We start from the raw sequence: 23,061 nt of genomic DNA, 5'->3' as shown, positions 1-23,061 counted from the left end.
TGGGGAGGTGAGTCCTTCCTGGTTATGCCGCTAAACAGCCCTTTTATTCCTGATGCCCCCAGAGATAATGTTTATCTGAACATTTCCCCCTTCACATAGCCAAGGAGGAGGAGGTGTTGCAACACAATTTATAAAATACTAGCTGACCCGGCCACGCGTTGCTGTGCTTCTTTCCTGTGTCCCCCACCCCACCCTGTCCCTATCCATGACGTATCCTGCCCCTCCTCCCTCCACCCCGGCTCATCCCTGTGTTTCCGTAGGATACCCTTCCCTCTGTTGTCCCTGGGGAGTGTTGGCCCCTCCCCCCTGTATCTCCATACCTTGGTCCCCACCCTTCGAAAAGGAACTGTCAGCTTCTAGGTTCTGTTTCCCAGCATGCACTTTTGTCTGAGCCTTCTGTTGTCCCTGGGGAGTGTTGGCCTCTCCCCCATGTATCTCCATACCTTGGCCCCCCCCCCCCATTGGAGAAGGAACTGTCAGTTTCTGGGTTCAATTTCCCAGCATGCACTTTTGTCTGAGCCGAGAACAGATCCCATGATGCTGGTCGTGCAGAAAAGGAGGATTTGAGAGTAAAAGGAGGATTTGAGAGTTCCTCTGTTTTTTAAGACAGATATGAATTTGGACTTTAAAGACAGACATGCTCTGGAAGAAGGGGACAAGATGACCTGCTGATTGAATCAGCCACTGAGTTCGAGGGTCTTGATCTGGAGAGGACTATCGTCGTAACCGGATTGGAAGGTGGGTGAAGGGAAGCCTTTGTTGGAAAACGCTCTGGCCTAATCTGAGCGTTCTCCCGTGAGCATAGCTCTGGAAATGGCATCCCCTTCTTCTCCAGGGCGCTCCAGTGACACAAACCAACTTGATTTATGCACACTAGCCTTCTGGCTTAACACAGCAAAAGAAAGAGGCATCGTAGTTCTAAACTCCTATACAGTTTCACAGTCTCACACCAGAAGTGAGATAAGACGAGAGATAAGACAGTCTTCCTTCCTCACGCTCCACTCAGACAGGCGTGTGACATATACCAATCATAATTTGGAATGGAATAATTGGGTTTTTAAATTGTATTATGATTTAGTAGCATCACTTTTAATTTGTATAGCGTCTTTCTATCTTACAATACTCAAGGTGGTTTACAAGCTGAAGAAACAAAGAATGTATCACCTTATAACAATCCGATACAATACAAAAATGTGATAATAAAACATAGCTTTAAAATAAGCAATCTACATCAAATAAAGTAACAGTCAACAATCATTAGAATAGTATAGAATAATAATATCAGCATATAAAAATTAAACAGAAACCCACTCTTAGCAATTACAATAAATTCGAAACTACAATCAATAAAACAATTGAATTAATGTGGCTTATATTGGCTTACTATTAATAAAAATCTAATAAAAACTATAACAAAATATAAACAATACATGAAGGTTTGGGTATTAACAAGATGCTTTTTGTGTCTTTATCGTTCCTTTATTGCAATTAAATCAATGGGAGTTAACATGCTGTTCCTATAATACCGTTTCCCTGAAAATAAGACAGACCCATAAAATAAGCCTAGCAGGATTTCTAAGCTTTTCCGCAATGTAAGCCATATCCCGAAAATAAGACATGGACCCGGCGCCTCCCAGCAACAACTCACTGCCCTCAGCCATGCCGCACCACGCGGAGCCCTTCCCGCTGGAATAAGACACCCCTGAAAATAAGCCATAGTGTGTCCTCTTGAGGAACAATAAATATAAGACCGTGTCTTATTTCCGGGAAAACACGGTACTAATCCCACCAACCCTGCTCCCAAACTGCCTCCCCAACTCCTAACACCAACATTTCCAACTCTCTCCACCAACGACCGAAAATCAGCTGACTCTCAGCCCGTCATCACTCACCCCAACACTCCAGATTCTCCCCCTCCCTATCTAACATTATATTATATCTTCTATTATACTTGTGAGACATTACCTTCATTTCTTTCAAGACCTGTCTATACAACTTTATATACGAATACCAGAACTTCACATACACTCCATGCATTTGATACTGATTTCCGATTATCTGCGTTTATTGATGTGAAGGAAAGAGGGAACTCTGAGAGAAAGATGTCAAACACTCCAGACATCTAAATGGTTTCTCCCCTTTGAGAATCTGCGGAGGTTTCGTAAGCATCCCATTCTAACTGATGCACCGCTCTGGGACTTCCAGGTTGTGGCATCGGAGTTCGGTCACCTGCCATGCACTCTCCGCAGCAGATCAGGTGCCACCGGGGGGGGGAGGAGAGAGTGTGGTATAAGCCCTATAGCCCCCCATGTAAGCGTCTAAGTCATCATAAACCTCGTTTGGGAGTCGCTGATACCTCGCAATGAAGGCTCCACGTGTGATACCAGTGGAGGGGCGTACAGCCTGAAACCAGGTCAAACATTGACCAATGAGGGAGGGTAAACATTGAATGCAGCAACATAACAAAACCAATCCACAGGCCATTCCCAGAACCGCCAAGAGTATCTTCCTTATCCAGTTACCGTTAGGCAACCAAGACATCAGCCATTCCCAGGGATCAAAACCCACGGCAGGTTGCAGGGGCCTTTCAGCCACTATTTTTTCCATTTCCTGTATGGTATGAGTTATGTTAGGACCATTATCTTGCACATACATAGGTATGTATTTTGGAGCGTGACTTCACGAACCTCCTGTAATTCTGTAGTGATCAATTTCATGCCTTTAATTGTTGCATTAAACAAAGCCTCTGCCCAATTTGCTAAGCGATGCAAATCTCTATAATTCATTGCTACTCCTACCAAAGGAAAAATGCTGCGAGCTATCTGTGTACCAGTATATTGTGTTATAGGGACATTGACCTCACGTTTATTGCGCAAGCGGGTGCGTGGAAGGGCATCTAACTTATACACCAGTGGTATCACTACCCCCAGAGTGCAAGTCCCCGGAAAAGCAGAGGAAATCTCTTTGTATGCTTTCTTACCACACAAAAGCCACAGATTTTGTTGTAACACGCATGTGGCTCTCCAACTCTTCTTCATCCAATCAAACCATGAATGAAAATCACGGCATGTAGCCTGTTGGTAATATGTCATGTATCTGGTAACATTATTAATCGTTACCTTGGGCCTGCCGCTTTGGGTAGTGACATTGAGAAAACAAGAGCTACCATTAACATATTCATAAGTCCAATTACAATAAGGATAATGACCTAAAAATCTACTACTATTATGATTAAAACGAAAACATCGTGGAGCAGTTTCTAATAAGGATAATATAACGGGGGGCGAACTAGTATGATTATCTTTCATATTATTACTAATTTTATAAGAATCATTGATTGGAATACCATGCAATAATATACCCGAGTGACTTGACTGCGGGGGAATATGCAAACAAACCCAACAATCAGAATAATTAAGCAATTCCGCAAATCGAGAAATATCCTTCACATAGGTATTATCATTCCATATGGAATGATAAGAGTCAGGTCTGTGATTCTTCTGTAAAATGGCAGCTCGCCGAAGGCGATTATGGCCTGCAGATACTTCTTGATGGAGTGCAGCCATATTTAAGGTTGCAACACGGTGTCGCCAGGTGCAATGATGGTTCAGACCGGGTGACAGGCGCTGTCCTCCAGAAAGAGTGTAGAAAGGTCTGTCTCCTTCGTCTTTGGCACCAATGATGCTGGGCAAGGTGAGGCAACTGCAGAAGACGAACGCCAGAGCCGTACACAGCGCGCTGGTACCCGCAGGGGGTCCCCATCGATGTCCACCGCGGCCTATCCGCGTCCCCAGGTAATCAGCGGTACAGGTCCGCGCCATGCTGGATCCGGAAGTTTCCTGAAAGACACAAGGGGACGAGGCAGCTCCTCCTCTTTTCTAAAATGCAATTCTGCTGGAGTATGCTGCTTATTATGTGGGTACAAGAGATGATTCAGAGTAAAAAGCACTTGATGCACAATGTTAGGTATTTCAGCAAGAGGAGCGTTCTTTCCACTTAGTTGTTTAAAAAGCAGAGATTTAAAAGTTGAATGTGCTCGCTCAACAATTGCTTGTCCTGTAGAATTAAAAGGAATACCATGAGTTAATTTCACATTCCACAATTTACAAAAATCAGAGAATTGCTTAGAAATATACGCGGGGCCATTATCCGTTTTGATGCTGCTAGGCTTTCCCATGACCGAAAAACAGCGCAGAGTGTGCTGTATTACGTGCCTGGCTGTCTCCCCTTTTAAGGGCGTCGCCCAGATGAAGCCCGAAGACGTGTCCACCGTGAGGTGCAGTCTTGAAAAAGGGGCTAACAACGGGGTGAGGGTGACATCCATCTGCCAAATTGAGAGAGGGGCAATCCCTCTTGGATTGACAGCATCAAAAGGAATCATGGTAGGAGCTTTAGAACAAGAAGAACATTGCGAAACAATGTCTCGAGCCTGAGAAATGGGTATCTGAAAAGACTTAGCCAATACTTTTGCTGACTGATGGAAAGTAGCATGACTGAGCACAGGATCAGAAAACAATGAAAAAGCTTCATGCTTCAATGCAGCATCTGCCACAGCATTGCCGTGTGCCAAAAACCCTGGTAAGTAAGTATGAGAGCGCAAATGGGCAACAAAAAAGAGATGATTCCTTGTTTGTAGCAAGCGCTGCAAGGCAAGAAATAATTGTAACAAGTCGTCATCCAGAGCAGGCGTAATGTATGCCACTGGCAAGGATGTTAAAAGTCTGGAGACATACTGAGTATCAACAATCAAGTTAAACTGCACATCCTGAAAAAGATCAAATGCCAAGATCACCGCAGCCAATTCGGAACGCTGAGCGGATTTCTGCTCCGTGGTGAATCTTGTCTTCCACGCCCCCTCCTCCCGCCACACAACCACCCCCCTCGTCTTTGTCCCATCTGTAAAGAGGGTGAGAGCAGAGGGGATAGGGGTGGGGGAGCACAGGGAATGGAGAGAAAGGAAAGCCGTGAGTCAGTAGGTGGATTATGTAAAATCCTCCCAACAAAGTCTGCTAATGCCACTTGTGTGCAAGTGGACATGGTTAGCAAATGTTGAACCTCGTCCTGTGAGAAAGGTAAAAAAATAGCTTCCACATCCATTCCTGTCAATGCCACAGCTCGTTGTCTTCCCTTGATAACAATGTCCATGACAGCTGCTGGAGAAGTATAGACATTTCGCGGTGGTGTATGTGGCAGGTGTAGCCATTCAACTATGCAGACGCTGATTGAGATTGAGATTGAGATTGAGAGAGTTCTGCAGGCCGGTAGAGAACTGCTGTAGGCAGCAATATTGTAGGCAATATCCGCTATTGCCACGTTAGGGGTACTTAGCAGCGGGCGTAATACTTGCTTGCAATCCTCATTAGCATTGTCAAAGGCTAACTGGCGGACAATGACTTCTTGTGCCGCTACATCCTGTACTTGGCGCTTAAGGGTGTTATACAATCGGTCAATGAATGTCCCATAGGGTTCCGAAGGCCCTTGACGGACACTTCCCCAGCGCCCACCTTTTTCAGTTTTGTCATCTGGGACGGCCACTAAGGCTTCCTGGGCCGCTGCAGTAGTAGCCTCCCAGTAGGAAGGATCCAGCCCCAGATGTTGTTGGATCTGCATAAAGTTGCCTTCCCCCGTGAGTCCATTGAGCACATCGGCTGGAGTCAACATGACCGGTGCCGGGGGGGCTGCACCCGCACTGGCGGCGGCCACGGCTGCTGCGTGGGCTACTTGGGCAGCATTATTGAGGGTGGTCTGAATATTAGCTACCCTACGTTGGCATGCCCAGGTCCAACCTTGCATAAAGAGAATCATTTGATGAGGTTGAAGGACGGTGCGTGCCAAAAGTTTAATGTCCTCAGGTATTAAATTTTGTTGAAAAACGGTGCCAAAGAGGCCGAGAGTGTATGGGGAGTGCAGCCCATTGTCTCTCACTGAGGTATAAAGTTCTTTTATAAAGCGAAGGTCAAACTGCTCGTGTTGCGGGGCCCCTCCGGCCGGTCCAGCGGGGATTAGAACAGGAAATGCCGCCGGAGTGGCAGAATCAAAAGCCAATAAGGGTGCAGCCGCTCGAAGAGTTTCTTGCAGCGGCGTTGTATTGGGAAGGCTTGGCATTATTGGCTGAGGCGGAGCCGGCGGAGCGGCGGCCGGGGGTACCCCTGGGGGCTTGTAGGGGGCATATGCAGGCGGGAGCTGTGGCGGGGCCAGTGGGCCAGGTGGCGGTCCGGACGGTGGAGCTGGTGGAGGTGATAAGGCTGGATAGATGAACAAAACAGGTGGGGCTGTTGGTACAGCGGAAGATGCGGCCAATAAAATATTCTTTGGTGTTACTAGGGCCAAGCATGCTCTGATTTTTCCCCAAGCGCTCAAGGGTCGAACCCCAATGCTGGGGTGGCCGTGAAAATATTCGCCCAATTTATCCCATTTGTCCAGTTCCCAGGTCCCAGCTTCAGGGAACCATGGGCAATGCTCTGTGATGATATTAATGAGAGCAATTAAATCGTCCTCTGATACATGCTGACTGTTGGAATTCAGCAGGTGCTGTAAGTCTTTCAAAAAATGTTTCTGGGCCGTGGAGAGCGAGGTGCCCATAGTAATGCAGGGAGAGAAGGATAAGCAGTAGCGGGGGCTACTCACCGGGGATCCGAAGATGATATAGGCGCCTGAAGCCCTTGCCGGGCGGGTGAGTAGCGATGCAGGACCACGACGTACGTCCTTCCAACGATGGCGTAGAACGAAGCCTCACACGGGGCACTTGTCGGAAAAACCAGCCGACACTCGGTGCGAAGAAAATCATGAGACAGGAATCAGGAGATGCAGAGAGAGTGAGCAAGGAATGCTGAGATGTGCCTCAGCTCCAGCCTCTTTTATTGAGCATTTTTCCATGGTCAGTACACATTAACCTTTAACTTCGACATCATTCATGCTGACAAGCAGGATGTGTAAACAGACAGACTGGTGCCTGGGGTCACGTAGTAAATTGCTTGATGGTTTACTAATAAACCTTGCCTAGGACAGGGAATTCCAGCTGCATTCCTCTACACCTGCCCTCTCCACAATATCTCACCTCTGCTTTGCAGACTAGGCCGCTTTCCAGACTAGGCCAAGTGGAGGTTGGGGGGGCAAATAGAGGGCAGGGATAAGTAATGGGTCAGAACAGGGTGGGGGGAGACACAGGGATGAAAACTGCCCTCTCCACAGTGTCTCGCCTCGGCTTTGCAGACTAGGCCGCTATCCAGACTAGGCCAAGTGGAGGTAAGGGGGGGCGAATATAGGGCAGGGTTAAGTAATGGGTCAGAACAGGGTGGGGGGAGACACAGGGATGAAACTTGCCCTCTCCACAATATCTCACCTCGGCTTTGCAGACTAGGCCGCTTTTCAGACTAGGCCAAGTGGAGGTAAGAGGGGCAATAGAGGGCAGGGATACGTAATGGGTCAGAACGGGGGGGGGGAGAGACGCAGGGATGAAACCTGCCCTCTCCACAGTGTCTCGCCTCGACTCAGGGGGACTCTGAGGCTCAGGGGGACCTGAAGGGGGGCTATTACCTTCCATTTCACAGACTAACGCACAGCAACGTGTGCAGGGCCAGCTAGTATACATATAAAGTAAGAGAAGCACTTCACGCCCTCCCTCCATTCAAACCATTTCTGCTTTTTCAGTTTGTTGGTAGATTGTTGGGTTTCAACTTTCCAGCTTCTCCTCCTTGGGAGTCCATTTATGTTTTGTAATAACATCAGGACTGAAATTCTATCTACACTTCATATAATTAAGTGGTTTTCCCTTTGTGACTTTGGTGGTGTTTGCTAAGGATTCCACTCTGACTGAAGCTCTTTCCACACTCTATGCATTTAAATAGTTTCTCTCCTGTGTGAGTTCGATGATGTGAATTCAGGTTTCCACGCGTACTGAAGCTCTTTCCACATCCCATGCATTTAAATGGTTTCTCCCCTGTGTGAGTTCGATGATGTAAATTCAGGTCTCCACTCTGACTGAAGCTCTTTCCACACTCCATGCATTTAAATGGTTTCTCCCCTGTGTGAGTCCGTTGATGTTTTCTATGTGTTCCACTATCAGTGAAGCTCTTTCCACAATCCATGCATTTAAATGGTTTCTCCCCTGTGTGAATCCGTTGATGATTTCTAAGGTGTCCACTCTGACTGAAGCTCTTTCCACAATCCATGCATTTAAATGGTTTCTCCCCTGTGTGAATCCGTTGATGGTTTCTAAGTGCTCCACTTTCAGTAAAGCTCTTCCCACATTCCATACATTTAAGTGGTTTGTCCTCTGTGTGAGTTTGATTATGTGAATTCAGGTTTCCAGGCGTACTGAAGCTCTTTCCACACTCCATGCATTTAAATGGTTTCTCCCCTGTGTGACTCCATTGATGGTTTCTAAGTTTTCCACTCTGACTGAAGCTCTTTCCGCACTTCATGCATTCAAATGGTTTCTCCCCTGTGTGAATCCGTTGATGCTTTCTAAGTGTTCCACTTTCAGTAAAGCGCTTCCCACACTCCATGCATTCAAATGGTTTCTCCCCTGTGTGAATCCGTTGATGGTTTCTAAGGTTTCCACTGTGACTGAAGCTCTTTCCACACTCCATGCATTTAAAGGGTTTCTCCCCTGTGTGAGTCCGTTGATGGGTTCTAAGTTTTCCACTAGCAGCGAAGCTCTTTCCACACTCTATGCATTTAAATGGTTTCTCCCCTGTGTGAATCCGTTGATGCTTTCTAAGTGCTCCACTTTCAGTAAAGCGCTTCCCACACTCCATGCATTCAAATGGTTTCTCCCCTGTGTAAATCCGTTGATGGTTTCTAAGGTTTCCACTCTTACTGAAGCTCTTTCCACACTCCATGCATTTAAAGGGATCCTCCCCTGTGTGAGTTTGATGATGTGAATTCAGTTCTCCACTCTCACTGTAGCTCTTTCCACACTCCATGCATTTAAATGGTTTCTCCCCCGTGTGAGTCCGTTGATGTCTTCTAAGGTTTCCAATAATAGTGAAGCTCCTTCCACATTCCATGCATTTAAATGGTTTATCTCCTGTGTGAGTCCGTTGATGAATTATAAGGTCTCCTCTCTGACTACAGCTCTTTCCACACTCCATGCATTTAAATGGTTTTTCTCCTGTGTGAGTCCGTTGATGTCTTCTAAGGTTTCCAATAATAGTGAAGCTCTTTCCACACTCCATGCATTTAAATGGTTTCTCCCCTGTGTGACTCCGTTGATGAATTCTAAGTGCTCCACTTTCAGTAAAGCTCTTTCCACACTCCATGCATTCAAATGGTTTCTCCCCTGTGTGAGTTCGATGATGTGAATTCAGGTCTCCACTCTGACTATAGCTCTTTCCACACTCCAGGCATTTAAATGGTTTCTCTCCTGTGTGAGTCCGTTGATGGTTTCTAAGCTGTCCACTCTGCCTGAAGCACTTTCCACATTCCATGCATTTAAATGGTTTAACTCCTGTGTGAGTCCATTGATGAATTCTAAGGATTCCACTCCAAGTGAAGCTCTTTCCACACTCCATGCATTTAAAGGGTTTCTCCCCTGTGTGAGTCCGTTGATGGTTTCTAAGCTGTCCACTCCGAGTGAAGCTCTTTCCACACTCCATGCATTTAAATGGTTTCTCCCCTGTGTGAGTCCGTTGATGAATTCTAAGGTTTCCACTCTGACTGAAGCTCTTTCCACACTCCATGCATTTAAAGGGTTTCTCCTCTATGTGAATCCGTTGATGGTTTCTAAGTGTTCCACTGTCAGTGAAGCTCTTTCCACACTCCTTGCATTTAAATGGTTTCTCCCCTGTGTGAATCCGTTGATGCTTTCTAAGTGCTCCACTTTCAGTAAAGCGCTTCCCACACTCCATGCATTCAAATGGTTTCTCCCCTGTGTAAATCCGTTGATGGTTTCTAAGGTTTCCACTAGCAGTGAAGCTCTTTCCACACTCCTTGCATTTAAATGGTTTCTCCCCTGTGTGAGTCCGTTGATGGTTTCTAAGGTTTCCACTCTGACTGAAGCTCTTTCCACACTCCATGCATTTAAAGGGTTTCTCCCCTGTGTGAGTCCGTTGATGGTTTCTAAGCTGTCCACTCTGCCTGAAGCACTTTCCACATTCCATGCATTTAAATGGTTTAACTCCTGTGTGAGTCCGTTGATGAATTCTAAGGAGTCCACTCCTACTGAAGCTCTTTCCACACTCCATGCATTTAAATGGTTTAACTCCTGTGTGAGTCCATTGATGAATTCTAAGGATTCCACTCCAAGTGAAGCTCTTTCCACACTCCATGCATTTAAAGGGTTTCTCCCCTGTGTGAGTCCGTTGATGGTTTCTAAGCTGTCCACTCCGAGTGAAGCTCTTTCCACACTCCATGCATTTAAATGGTTTCTCCCCTGTGTGAGTCCGTTGATGAATTCTAAGGTTTCCACTCTGACTGAAGCTCTTTCCACACTCCATGCATTTAAAGGGTTTCTCCCCTGTGTGAGTCCGTTGAAGTTTTCTAAGTGTTCCGCTGTCAGTGAAGCTCTTCCCAAACTCCATATTTTAAAATTGTTTCTCCTCTCTCTTTCCACACTCCATGAAGTTAAATGGTTTCTTCGTTATTCCCATTGGTCACATGGCCTCCCAGAATTCTGACTGCCTTCGTCATTGCTTTGGAGGGCGAAAGGTGGAGAAATTCCTATTTGTTTTCTAGGAAGAGAAGAAAGGATTATTACACACATGAATTTGCACCTCCTCTTATATTATTATTATTTTTTAAGAGTAGAAATGTGGTATTGAAATTTTAATATTTCATTTATAACTTGTATACTGTACATCCCCCTTCATGGATCAATGCCTTGTCATGGCGAAGGGGCTTGAATAACTCAGAGAAGCTATGAGCTATGCCATGCAGGGCCACCCAAGATGGACAGGTCATAGTGGAGAATTTTGACTAAACGTGATCCACCTGGAGAAAGAACTGGCAAGCCACTCCAGTATCCCTGCCAAGAAAACTCCATGGACAAAGACAACAGGCATATAAAAGTTATGATGCTGGAAGATGAGCCCCTCAGGTCGGAAGGCGTCCAACATGCTACTGAGGAAGAGCGGAGGACAAGTACAAATAGATTCAGAGCTGATGAAGCGGCTGGGCCAAAGCCGAAAGGACGCTCAGTTGCGGATATGCCTGGAAGCGAAAGGAAAGTCCAATGCTGTAAAGAAAAATATCGAATAGGAACCTGGAATGTAAGAACCATGGATAATGATAAGCTGGATGTGGTCAAAAATGAGATAGCAAGAAAAGATATTGACATACTGGGCATCAGTGAACTAAAATGGAAGGGAATGGGTGAATCCAGTTCGGATGACTATCATATCTACTACTGTGGGCAAGAATCCCGTAGAAGAAATGGAGTGGCCCTCATAGTCAACAAAAGAGTGGCAAAAGCTGTACTGGGATGCAATCTCAAAAATGACAGAATGATCTCGATACGAATCCAAGGCAGACCTTTTAACATCACAGTAATCCAAGTTCATGCACCAACTACCGGTGCTGAAGAAAGTGAAATTGACCAATTCTATGAAGAATTACAACACCTTCTAGAAATGACACCAAAGAAGGATGTTCTTCTCATTACAGGGGATTGGAATGCTAAAGTAGGGAATCAAGAGATAAAAGGAACAACTGGCAAGTTTGGCCTTGGAGTTCAAAATGAAGCAGGGCAAAGGCTAATAGAGTTCTGTCAAGAGAACAAGCTGGTCATCACAAACACTCTTTTCCAACAACACAAGAGACGACTCTACACATGGATATCACCAAATGGGCAGCATCGAAATCAGATTGATTATATTCTCTGCAGCCAAGATGGAGAAGCTCTATACAGTCAGCGAAAACAAGACCTGGAGCTGACTGTAACTCAGATCATCAGCTTCTTATAGCAAAATTCCAGCTTAAACTGAAGAAAGTAGGAAAAACCACTGGGCCAGTAAGATACAATCTAAATCAAATCCCTTATGAATACACAGTGGAAGTGAGGAACAGGTTTAAGGATTTAGATTTGGTGGACAGAGTGCCTGAAGAACTATGGATGGAGGATCGTAACATTATACAGGAGGCAGCAACGAAAACCATCCCAAGGAAAAGGAAATGCAAGAAAGCAAAATGGCTGTCCAACGAGGCCTTACAAATAGCGGAGGAGAGGAGGCAAGCAAAATGCAAGGGAGATAGGGAAAGATACAGGAAACTGAATGCAGATTTCCAAAAAACAGCAAGGAGAGACAAGAGGGTCTTCTTAAATGAGCAATGCAAAGAAATAGAGGAAAACAATAGAATGGGGAAAACCAGAGATCTGTTCAAGAAAATTGGAGATATGAAAGGAACATTTCGTACAAAGATTACCATAATAAAGGACAAAAGTGGTAAGGACCTAAAAGAAGCAGAAGACATCAAGAAGAGGTGGCAAGAATACACAGAGGAATTATACCAGAAATATATGGAGGTCTCGTACACCCCAGGTAGTGTGGTTGCTGACCTTGAGCCAGACATCTTGGAGAGTGAAGTCAAATGGGCCTTAGAAAGCACTGCTAATAACAAGGCCAGTGGAAGTGATGATATTCCAGCTGAACTATTTAAAATTTTACAAGATGATGCTGTTAAGGTGCTACACCCAATATGCCAGCAAGTTTGGAAAACTCAGCAATGGCCAGAGGATTGGAGAAGATCAGTCTACATCCCATTCCCAAAGAAGGGCAGTGCCAAAGATTGCTCCAACTACCGCACAATTGCGGTTATTTCACACGCTAGCAAGGTTATGCTTAAAATTATACAAGGCAGGCTTAGGCAGTATGTGGACCGAGAACTGGAAGCTGGATTTCGAAGGGGCAGAGGAACCAGAGACCAAATAGCAAACATGTGCTGGATTATGGAGAAAGCTAGAGAGATTGTGGAGAAAGCTAGAGAGTTCCAGAAAAACGTCTACTTCTGCTTCATTGACTATGCAAAAGTCTTTGACTGTGTCGACCACAGCAAACTATGGCAAGTTCTTAAAGAAATGGGAGTGCCTGATCACCTCATCTGTCTCCTGAGAAATCTCTATGTGGGACAAGAAGCTACAGTTAGAACTGGATATGGAACAACTGATTGGTTCAAAATTGGGAAAGGAGTACGACAAGGTTGTATATTGTCTCCCTGCTTATTTAACTTGTATGCAGAATTCATCATGCGAAAGACTGGACTAGATGAATCCTAAACCGGAATTAAGATTGCCGGAAAAAATATCAACAACCTCAGATATGCAGATGACACAACCTTGATGGCAGAAAGATGGAGGGCACTAGGAGAAGGGGACGACAGAGGACGAGATGGTTGGACAGTATTCTTGAAGCTATGAACATGAGTTTGACCAAACTGCGGGAGACAGTGGAAGACAGGAGTGCCTGGCGTGCCATGGTCCATGGCAGTGGTTCCCAACAGGTGGTCCAGGGATCCCCAGGGGTCCGCGAGCTATGCCAGAGGGGTCCGCAAGATGCTATTAGAAAAAAAAATATATTAAATATATTTTGTATGATAACAGATTTTTTTGTTTTGGCCGCTTCCTGCATGAGCAGAGTCTAGCGCAAAACTAGAATTTTTTTTTTTGCAATAATTTTTATTACATTTTCCATTTCTATGTTCATTACATTATATTCATTATATCTATCATGGCTTTAAATTCTTAAATTTCCAGTCAAATAGAAAGAAAAGAAAAGGATAAAAGAAAAGACAGGGAGGGAGAAACATGAAGCTAGAAACAAAAACCAAAAATATTATTAAGTCCAATTTCTATTCAACTTTGTATGTTGGACTTCCATTCTTCTTTCTTCTGTCTTCATTCTGTCATCTTTCCCTTTTTCGCTAATATTTTCACAGTTCGTTTTAATTTTCTTCTCTCTTTCACAAATTATAAACATAACATTGAATATACATACAGTATATAACTGACTTTTAATCAATCATGTATTTACTATACCAAATTAATGAATTGTGTCCTATGTTATGTTTTAATATTCATACCCTGTTATCTTATTGTAATAAAGTATTTTATAACATCTAGTTATGAGATTGAATTCAATTTGCTAGTATTAATACGTTCAACACATCTTACTGATATATTTTTACATATTTCTTTTCATAGTGTTTCTTCGCCCTACTGTCAAGTTTTTGCTGTTGATTTTGTTTTTTCCTTGTATCCTATTTTTACTATCACCATTCATCCACTAATAAAATTTGCTACAATTTCCAAACCTAAAAAACCCCAAAACAAAACAAACAACAAAACTAAACTAACCATTTCAATAGAAGGGACCCCATTAGAGTCTCCCATCATTGGTATTTATTGTCCATATAATCTATTAAAATTTCTTCTAATTTTCAAGGAATTTCCACTTTCTTCTCAATCTTGGCATGAGTACCTGCTAAGCTTAATTTTCCACCCTCTTATCATTATATATATCTATACATATATATATATTTCCTGTATTTCCTGCTCAGTTTCTTATTTAGCTCTATCAGCTTCCTCTACCACTCCTTGTATTTTCCCCAACTCTTTGTGGCTTCTTCCAAATTCCTTCATCTCCTGCTCTGTTTTAATCTTAAATTTTTCATCCTTGTAATAAAATAATACGCCTTCAGGGTAATCCCATCGAAACCTTATTTTGTTTTCAGTCAATTTTTTTGTCAACTCTTTGTAAACATTTCTTTTAAATAAAAACCGGTCTGGAATATCTCTGTACACCACAATTGGTTTCCCGTCTATATACCACTTCTCCTCCCTACTTTTCTTCATAATTGTATTTCTGGCTTCTATTGAACTCAATGTTACTAAACAGACCCCTGGACATTTTTTTGATCTTGTTATGGGTGAGTTAACCTTTATTCTGAATGCATTGATTATCATATAATCAACTTCCTCTTCTTTCAAATCTAGCAACCTAGCAGTTTCTCTAATTAATTTACCCCTTAGGTTTCCCCCCTCCATTTCTGGGACACCGCAAAATTTTAAGTTCTTTGACCTTTCATTCATTTGAAGAAGCGCCAGGTTGTCCAACATATTCTCCTGTGTTTTTGTTATTTCTGTTATTTGTCCTTTCATTTTTTCCCCTTCTAACCTATTTCCTCTGACCTCTATGTGTATCCTTTTTGTCTGCTCTTCAGCTGTCTGGATTTTATTTTCCAGTGTCTTTATTTGTCCTGATAGTTCAGTTATTACCTCAGCTAATTGTTTGCCTATTTTCCTCTCACTCTCCCTCAATTCTGCCCTTATTTGCTTAATCTCTTCCAGAATTTTAATTAGAACCCCATCCCCATCCCCTTCTATTTCTGATCTTGAAGGTCTTCTCTCTTCAGGGGTTTTTATTTTTACTCCTTTGCGAGGCATTTTAAGGTCTCCTTGTATTTCTTTACTATTGTGCTATACCTTCTTCCCCCACTAGAGGTCCTATCCCCCTGGCAGTCTTCCTTTATTCACCTTTAAACACAATCCAAAAGCAGTATCAATAAGTTAATCACAAGTGACCACTTATCAGTCCAGCCCCCTTAAGCCATGTTATACTTTCCCACCATTTGTCCTTTACGGATCTTTAAAATAATAATAATAATAATAATAATAATAATAATAATAATAATAATAATAATATATGATTCCTTGGCACTTAAATCTTCTTCTGTTCTTAAAAAAACTGGCCGTCCTCTTCTGATTTGCTTTGCTTCAAAGCTTGCGTATCCTGAAGGCACTTTAGTTATGCTATTCCCACTAAGTCAATAAAGTCAATAAAGTTTAGCTAATTTCGAGGGGGTAAAAGTTCAAAAGCCCGTTTTATACTAGATTGTCCTAAGTTACCGTCCTCCAACAGGGGCGTTTTCCATTCATAGCTCTATAATGTGGAGTCTATCTTCACTTCTCTCTCCTCCTCTCCAGCCGGGAAACAAGTCTGGTGATTCTAAGCTCCGTAGTGGATACAAAGTTCCAATCTTAGTTGGGCACTTAGTTGAGTCTTTCTTTGTTGGATACATTGTATACGTTTTACAGCTTGCTTTCCTCTCTCTTTCTCTTTCGGAAATCTTGCTGCCTTTAAACTTACTCAGCCACTTGCTTAAACGCTGACTCTCTCATAGCTTGGCGTTCCTGCACCATATTTCCGACAGCGCCTAGAAGAATCCCTTTCCTTCATACCTTTTTCCAAGGTTCCAGAACTCCCTTTACTGTTCTTGAAATTATAATTATGGTTGTTTCTTCTTCTTTATCTTGGGGTCCTGGAACCAAACTTTAAATTCAGGGTGTTTGCCCGCTTCTCATTAGGAGTTCGAGGCAGCACTCTGCAGGGTAGAATGGACTCCAGCGTTCACGTCTCGATCCTGCTCCCTCCGGACTTCTAGTGAGCCCGGTTTCCGAGCTGGAGAGTCGCACTCGAACGCAGCCGAGTCCCCTGGTCCCCAAGGATTTTATCCTTGGGTTTCGAGGTCCGCGGAGCCCTGGCGAAACCTCTTTTTACCCTTGCAAAGCTCAGGATCGCTCAGCAGAAACGATCCCGCACTCCATCTTGATCCGTGAGCAAACAGGAAGTCCGCAAAACTAGAATTAGATAGAGGCAGTAGTTCTGCTGTATGCCGTTAGGTGGCGCTTTACAAACACTACTGTTTTGCAAATACAGGATGGGAGACACCTGGCTTGAGAGCAGTACATGTGAAAAGGATCTAGAATTCTTGGTATACCACAAACTTGACATGAGTCAACAGTGTGATGCAGCAGCTAAAAAAGCCAATGCAATTCTTTGCTGCATCAATAGGGGTATAGCATCTAGATCATGGGAAGTAATCTTATCCCTTTATTCTGCTCTGGTCAGACCTCACCTGGAGTACTGTGTCCAGTTCTGGGCATCACAGTTCAAGAAGGATACTGACAAGCTGAAACGTGTCCAGAAGAGGGCAACCAAAACGGAAATGGAAATGATGCCTTATGAGGAATGGCTTAGGGAGCTGGGTATGTTTAGGCTGGGGAAGAGAAGGTCAAGGGGTGATATGATAGCCATGTTCAAATATAGAAAAGGATGTCATATAGAGGAGGGAGAAAGGTTGTTTTCTGCTGCTCCAGAGAAGCGGACACGGAGCAATGGATTCAAACTACAAGAAAGAAGATTCCACCTCAACATTAAGAAGAACTTCCTGACAGTAAGAGCTGTTTGACAGCGGAATTTGCTGCCAAGGAGTGTGGTGGAATCTCCTTCTTTGGAGGTCTTTAAGCAGAGGCTTGACGGCCTGACGGCCATCTGTCAAGAATGCTTTGGTGGTGTTTCCTGCTTGGCAGGGGGTTGGACTGGATGGCCCTTGTGGTCTCTTCCAACTCTAGGATTCTATGATTCTAGGTAAAGAGGCAGCACGTGCATTCTACTAACGCTCACCTCCCCAAGATGCTTTGCGCGCGTCGGCTTCATTTGTGCGCTACTGCGCAGGTACCCTGTCTTCTCCATTCCACTCCCTCCTCCCTGGCGCGCGCTGCCTCTTTGCAAAACAGTAGTGTTTGTAAACAAGAAACTTGGAGATAAGGCAATGAAAAAGATCCTTCCATTTGCAACCACATATCGGTGTGAGCAAGCATTTTCTTCCATGTGTTTCATGAAAAACAAATATAGGAATCGGCTCGACATGCGGTCGGATTTCAGAGTGAAAGTTTCAAGTTTGGAACCTAATATTTCAGAAATAATGGACTCAAAGGACAGATTTAACTCATCTCATTAAGAACTGAAAATTAAAACTAACTGTATACTGATGGAGTACTCTGTTGTAACTGTAAAAAATGTATAAATATAAAAAGACTCTTAATTTGGCTCTCACTTTTTAATTTTAGGATTAGGAATTAATGGGGGTCCTTGTCACAATAGCGGCTCGATGAGGGGTCCTCGAGAAAATTTTGTTGGGAACCCCTGGTCCATGGGGTCACGAAGAGTCGGACACGACTAAACGACTACAACACCATCTGGCTTTGTTTCTCCAGCCACTCTGGGCACTTTCCAACAAAGATTAAAAATATATTAAAATGTCACACATTAAAAACTTCCCTAAAAAGTGCCTTTTATCGTTTTTCTTTTTCTCTCTCTCTCTCTTTGTTAGTCTTTTAGTTATGTTTATTGGAGATGGGAGTTAAAATTAAGCAGCAATTGTAAGTGAAGGGGGGGGGGATATCCAGACAGTCCCTGTTTTGAATAACACACAATGGACTCACAAGGAGGAGAAGCATTAAGGGTTGAAACCCAACAAACTGAAAAGGCAGAAATGGTTTGAATAGAAGGAGCGCGGGAGGTGCTTCGATTACTTTACAGTGGTACCTTGGGTTACAAACGCTTCAGGTTACAAACTCCTCTAACCAGAGGTTGTTGTCGTTCATGGATCAATGCCTTGTCGTGGCGAAGGGGCTTGAATAACTCAGAGAAGCTATGAGCTATGCCATGCAGGGCCACCCAAGATGGACAGGTCATAGTGGAGAGTTTTGAATAAACGTGATCCACCTGGAGAAGGAACTGGCAAGCCACTCCAGTATCCCTGCCAAGAAGACTCCATGGACAAAGACAACCAGAGGTACCACTGTCTATGTCTCCATTATTTTTCCCACACCACCAACAGTTATTCACTATGTTTTTATACATTTTCGATAGCTTTGATGGGGTGAGATACCATCTGTATTACATCTTTTCTTTAATATTATAGCACGCAGTCAACTTCATGGTTGTTTTCCACAGATGTCCCCCTTCAGTCAGCAATACAGGACGCCCGTATCCTGAGCCCAACTGATCATAACTACCTTAACTTCCTCCTCCTTGACTTCCCAGCAGGGGCGTAGGAAAGGGGGGGGGAGGCTGCCCCAGGTGCCATCATGGAGGGGGTGACAAGTTATCACGGAAGAATTACTGCCCTCCTAGACCCTCCTCCACAAAAACAGCTGTTTACTTGGCCGTTTTCCTATGCCGCGAGGGCTGAAATTTCAATTCAGTGGAACAGGGTCAAGCTATTAACTGAAATGCATGGAATTTCAGATATAGCTATATAATCCCTAGTTTAGTAAGATAAGACCTTTAGAGCAGGCTAAAAAAAAAAGATTTCAGCACCACCCTACTAGACACACGACTTTTATTCACTCCCCCATCGCGAGGCGAAGTACAGCACACTCTACATTCCCACCCTTCTCCCCAAGGCCGGATTATTCACTTCCGTGTGCTTGTGTATCTGTGTCTCCCTTGTATCTGTGAGGGACGATTCTCTCGCCTTCCCTTTGATATCTATGCTACTGATTACTTCCGCCGTTTTAATTTTAGACAAAGTGTTTAATTTGAAAAGGATCTGTACTATAGAATAGCGGTGGTAACAATGCATTGAAGACAAGTAAATATTTTGGGAGGGTGGTCCCCGAGCCCTAGCGCCACCATCCCAAAGAGGATAAAATGGGCGGACTTTGGTACTCTTTTGTCCTCCCCTCCCCCAAGGTCGTTCTCTCTATCTGAGCTGGCTCCCTGCCTGTTACGTTACATGCGGGGAAACCCATGTGAGGTTCCTCTTTGTGTAAAGTCTTCAAGCTGTCCCTGCGCACGCCTGACAAATCTGCCCCATTGTCAAAATGTATCTCCCCCCCACACCTCCAGTCTCCGTTGTTCTGTCCTGGCTGAGGGGGGAAACAGAAGACGGATGGCCATCGGTCAGGAATGGTCTAGTTGAGATTCCTGCATTGCCCCCCCAGGGGTTTGGCTAGATGACCCTCAGGGGTCCCTTCCAACTCTATGGTGCAGGCTTGTGCAGAGTTTTAGGTACAAGTTGGATGCAAGGCGTGAATAGGATTGGAGCCCATCTTATGCGCTTTTGGCTCGGGAATAAGTCATGTTTTTTAAATAAATGTATTCCTTTTCAGATAATACAGAGCATGGTGGAATCACAAGAAATAAAACCTCCCCTTCAGTAGTTTCAAGCACTACTACAGGTTCCACATAATATCTGTACTGCGTTCTTTACTGTGACGGCACCTGCACTTTGGAACTCCCCGCCTCTTGCAACAAAGCACGCGCCTTTGCTAGACTCTTTTCCGGCACCTGCTAAAAGCATTCTTCTTTAGGCAAGCATAACTAGGTGCTTAGGAAGTTGAAGTAATTTTAATCTTAATATTTTAGCTTTTGTATGTTTTAAAGTAGGGTTGTTAATTTTTCTTGATTTTACTGCTGTGGTGTTTTTGTTGTTGTTGTTTGATTTGGTCAACCACTTTGCAGATTTTTAAAAATAAATTTTATTAAATAAATAAACACCAGCTTTCATGAGAGTCGGTTCCCCTGCCAAACAGCTCTTACTAAAGCCTAGAACAGGGGTCAGCAAACTTTTTCAGCAGGGGGCCGGTCCACTGTCCCTCAGTCCTTGAGGAGGTCTGGACTATATTTTGAAAAAAATATATGAATGAATTCCTATGCCCCACAAATAACCCAGAGATGCATTTTAAATAAAAGGACACATTCTACTCATGTAAAAACATGCTGATTCCCGGACCGTCCGCAGGCCGGATTTATAAGGCAATTGGGCAACATCCAGCCCCCGGGCCTTAGTTAGGGGACCCCCCTGTCATAGAATACTGTTACCAAATTTTTGCTGGTGCAACACCCTGTGGAGAGTGGACTCATGTTAAGCTTGTGGTCCACCAAGACCCCTAGATCCTTTTCACATGTCCTGCTAGTAAGCCAGGTGTCCCACATCCTCTCTTTGTGCAGGAGCTGACTTTTATTTGTCCCTGTTGAAATTCATTCTGTTACTCATTTTTTTATGCAAGGAGGTGCCCCAGCGGAGCTGCTATTCCTGTTACAGGAAATCTCAGGGGAGCATTAATAGCGCAAGTTGCACCCAAATTCTCTGTCCTCATCCTCCCGAGTGGTGGATCTATGGCTGGGCAGGATCTATCCCACCTCATATAGCAGGGGAGGCAGCTCACAGAATGGACTGCTCTCCAGGGCACCCCTTTTCCCAAGGGAGGAGGCTTCTGGCTGGACATCTCCTCCCCCCTGACTTGGTTTGCTTCCCCAAGTGGTGGAATCAATGTGTCTCAGAAAAGTTCAGGCCCCCCCTGCTCTAGACAAGAGGGACCCACCAAGCCTTGCCTCAGAGATGCCTGCCAGGGGGAACCCAGAACACGCAGAGGGGCGCGGAATGGGGGTCTTGCTTCAAGTCCCAGCCCTGCTTGGGGATGGGGGTCCTGGCGGGGGGGGGGGGCAGGGGAGCTGAGCATCTCTTGACAGCTGAGCACCTCCTTGCGCTGCAAAGGAGACCTTGCAATGCAAATCCTGCCGGTGCTCCCTCTGCAGAAAGGCCCCCCCGCACCTCCATAGTAAAAGGCAGGAAGGCTGGTTTCTTTTGGGGGGGCTTGCAATGAGAACCCTGAGAATGGAGGGTCCCCCATCTGCAGCCGGATTGCATGGATCGGGGCCTGTGGAGATAGCGCCCAGGAAGGGAGTTGTTCTTCGGGGGGGGGGTCTCTCCCGCTTTCTCTCCCCACTCATCGCCCCTCCCTCCCAACCCGCAGCTCTACCTCTTTGTCCTCTCTGCCCCCCCCGCTTACCTTGATCCCTCTTCTATTCCGATTTCCTTTCCTGTAATATAAAGGGCGGGGGTCCCCACTGATGGGGGAGGAGGGGCTCCTTTATCCCTAAACCAGCCCCTCCCCCGCTCGACTGATCCACAGAAAGAAGGGGGAGGGGAGGGGGAACTCCCCTACTTTCCTTTCAACCCCCCCCCCCGCCCAAAAGCCCCCTTCCCTCCCCAGCTGCCCTGTTTGCTGATTCAGGTGGAGGAAAGCACATTCTTCTCCCCCTCCCCACAACCCCAAATCCCCCCCAAATAATAATAATAATATTTTGCACCTCTTTTTCCTCCTCCTCTGCCGACCTGCTCCTCTTCCGGAAATGTGGATGGAGGCCCTTCCCCCTCCCACCTTGGCTCCCCCTCCCCCCTCCAATCCTCCCTGCCTCTCTAGGAAGCGGAGCTCACTGACCCTTGGGGGGGACAGGTAGGTAGCCGTGTTGGTCTGGATCGAAGTAAAATAAAAAAAATTCCTTCAGTAGCACCTTAAAGACGGAAGAAGGTAAAACGCGGATCTACACGGATCCTCATGGATCCTCCACTTTTTTAAAAACAACTCCAACAAATCCAGTGTCATATCACATCTGGAAGCCACGACTACCGACTGGACTATAAAAAACGTGGATCCAAAACTTTGCTGCCCTGCAGCACCACAAAAACGTGGTTCCGAGGCACGGATCCTCATGAATTCATATGATTTTTATATAGAAACAAAATAAAACCACCATGATACTCTAGACCACATCTTAGTCTATAGGCACCACCAAAAAAATCACGCACCCACTGTTTCGTGTGGTCTCAATAGCACAAAAACGTGGTTTTGAAGCACGGGTCCTCATGGAACCCCACGCTTTTTGCATGGGACCCCCCCTAATTCACCCTCAAATCACATATCATGTCCAGGGGTATATCCTGCACCACAAAAATCAAGGATCCACAGCTTCCTGGTGACACCGTGGCCCAAAAACGTGGTTTTGAAGCACGGATCCTTGCGAATCTTCACCTATTTGCATGGGACCCGCCCAAATTCACCCTCAAATCACATATCATGCCCAGGGGTACAGCCTGCACCACAAAAATCAAGGATCCACAACTTCCCGGCGACACCGTGGCCCAAAAACGTGGTTTTGAAGCACGGATCCTCACGGATCCTCGCGAATCTTCACCTATTTGCATGGAGCCCCCCCAAATTCACCCTCAAATCACATATCATGCCCAGGCATACAGCCTGCACCACAGAAATCAAGGATTCACAGCGTCCTGGCGACACCGTGGCCCAAAAACGTGGTTTTGAAGCACGGATCCTTGCGAATCTTCACCTATTTGCATGGGACCCGCCCAAATTCACCCTCAAATCACATATCATGCCCAGGGGTACAGCCTGCACCACAAAAATCAAGGATCCACAACTTCTCGGCGACACCGTGGCCCAAAAACGTGGTTTTGAAGCACGGATCCTCAAGA

At 45.0% G+C, this 23,061-nt stretch overlaps 3 protein-coding genes and 1 pseudogene across 4 annotated transcripts in view; 1 reads left to right on the top strand and 3 right to left on the bottom strand.

Moving 5' to 3' along the window:
* RXRB (retinoid X receptor beta) overlaps positions 1–23,061 on the top strand; it is a 371,934-nt gene that overhangs the window by 16,012 nt on the left and 332,861 nt on the right. The gene's annotated exons all lie outside the window — the stretch shown is intronic.
* Positions 1,063–3,821, bottom strand: LOC118078714 (uncharacterized; annotated as a pseudogene). Its single transcript, XR_015948535.1, has one exon. The product of XR_015948535.1 is annotated as an uncharacterized LOC118078714 (transcript).
* Positions 1,063–6,582, bottom strand: LOC148687234 (uncharacterized). The gene has a single exon (XM_088663935.1). It carries the CDS (start codon positions 6,580–6,582, stop codon positions 4,789–4,791), a length of 1,794 nt encoding a protein of 597 aa, XP_088520061.1. The 3' UTR covers positions 1,063–4,788.
* On the bottom strand, positions 1,063–21,942 carry LOC132591671 (uncharacterized). The gene is made up of 3 exons (XM_060271118.2): positions 21,879–21,942; positions 6,628–10,673; positions 1,063–4,056 (listed from the first exon to the last, which is right to left on the bottom strand). The coding sequence occupies exon 2, from the start codon at positions 10,521–10,523 to the stop codon at positions 7,758–7,760; it is 2,766 nt and encodes a 921-aa protein (XP_060127101.2). The 5' UTR covers positions 10,524–10,673; positions 21,879–21,942; the 3' UTR covers positions 1,063–4,056; positions 6,628–7,757.

Source organism: Zootoca vivipara, chromosome 2, assembly GCF_965207765.1.
Source record: "Zootoca vivipara chromosome 2, rZooViv2.hap1.1, whole genome shotgun sequence".
Lineage (NCBI taxonomy): Eukaryota > Metazoa > Chordata > Lepidosauria > Squamata > Lacertidae > Zootoca > Zootoca vivipara.
Note: the sequence above shows the minus strand (reverse complement) of the source record. Positions and strands in the feature narration are given on the sequence as shown.

Coding starts and splice junctions, on each gene's coding strand:
- LOC148687234 (XM_088663935.1), bottom strand. CDS start 6,582: ATGGGCACCTCGCTCTCCACGGCCCAGAAACATTTTTTGAAAGACTTA.
- LOC132591671 (XM_060271118.2), bottom strand. CDS start 10,523: ATGGAGTTTGGGAAGAGCTTCACTGACAGCGGAACACTTAGAAAACTT.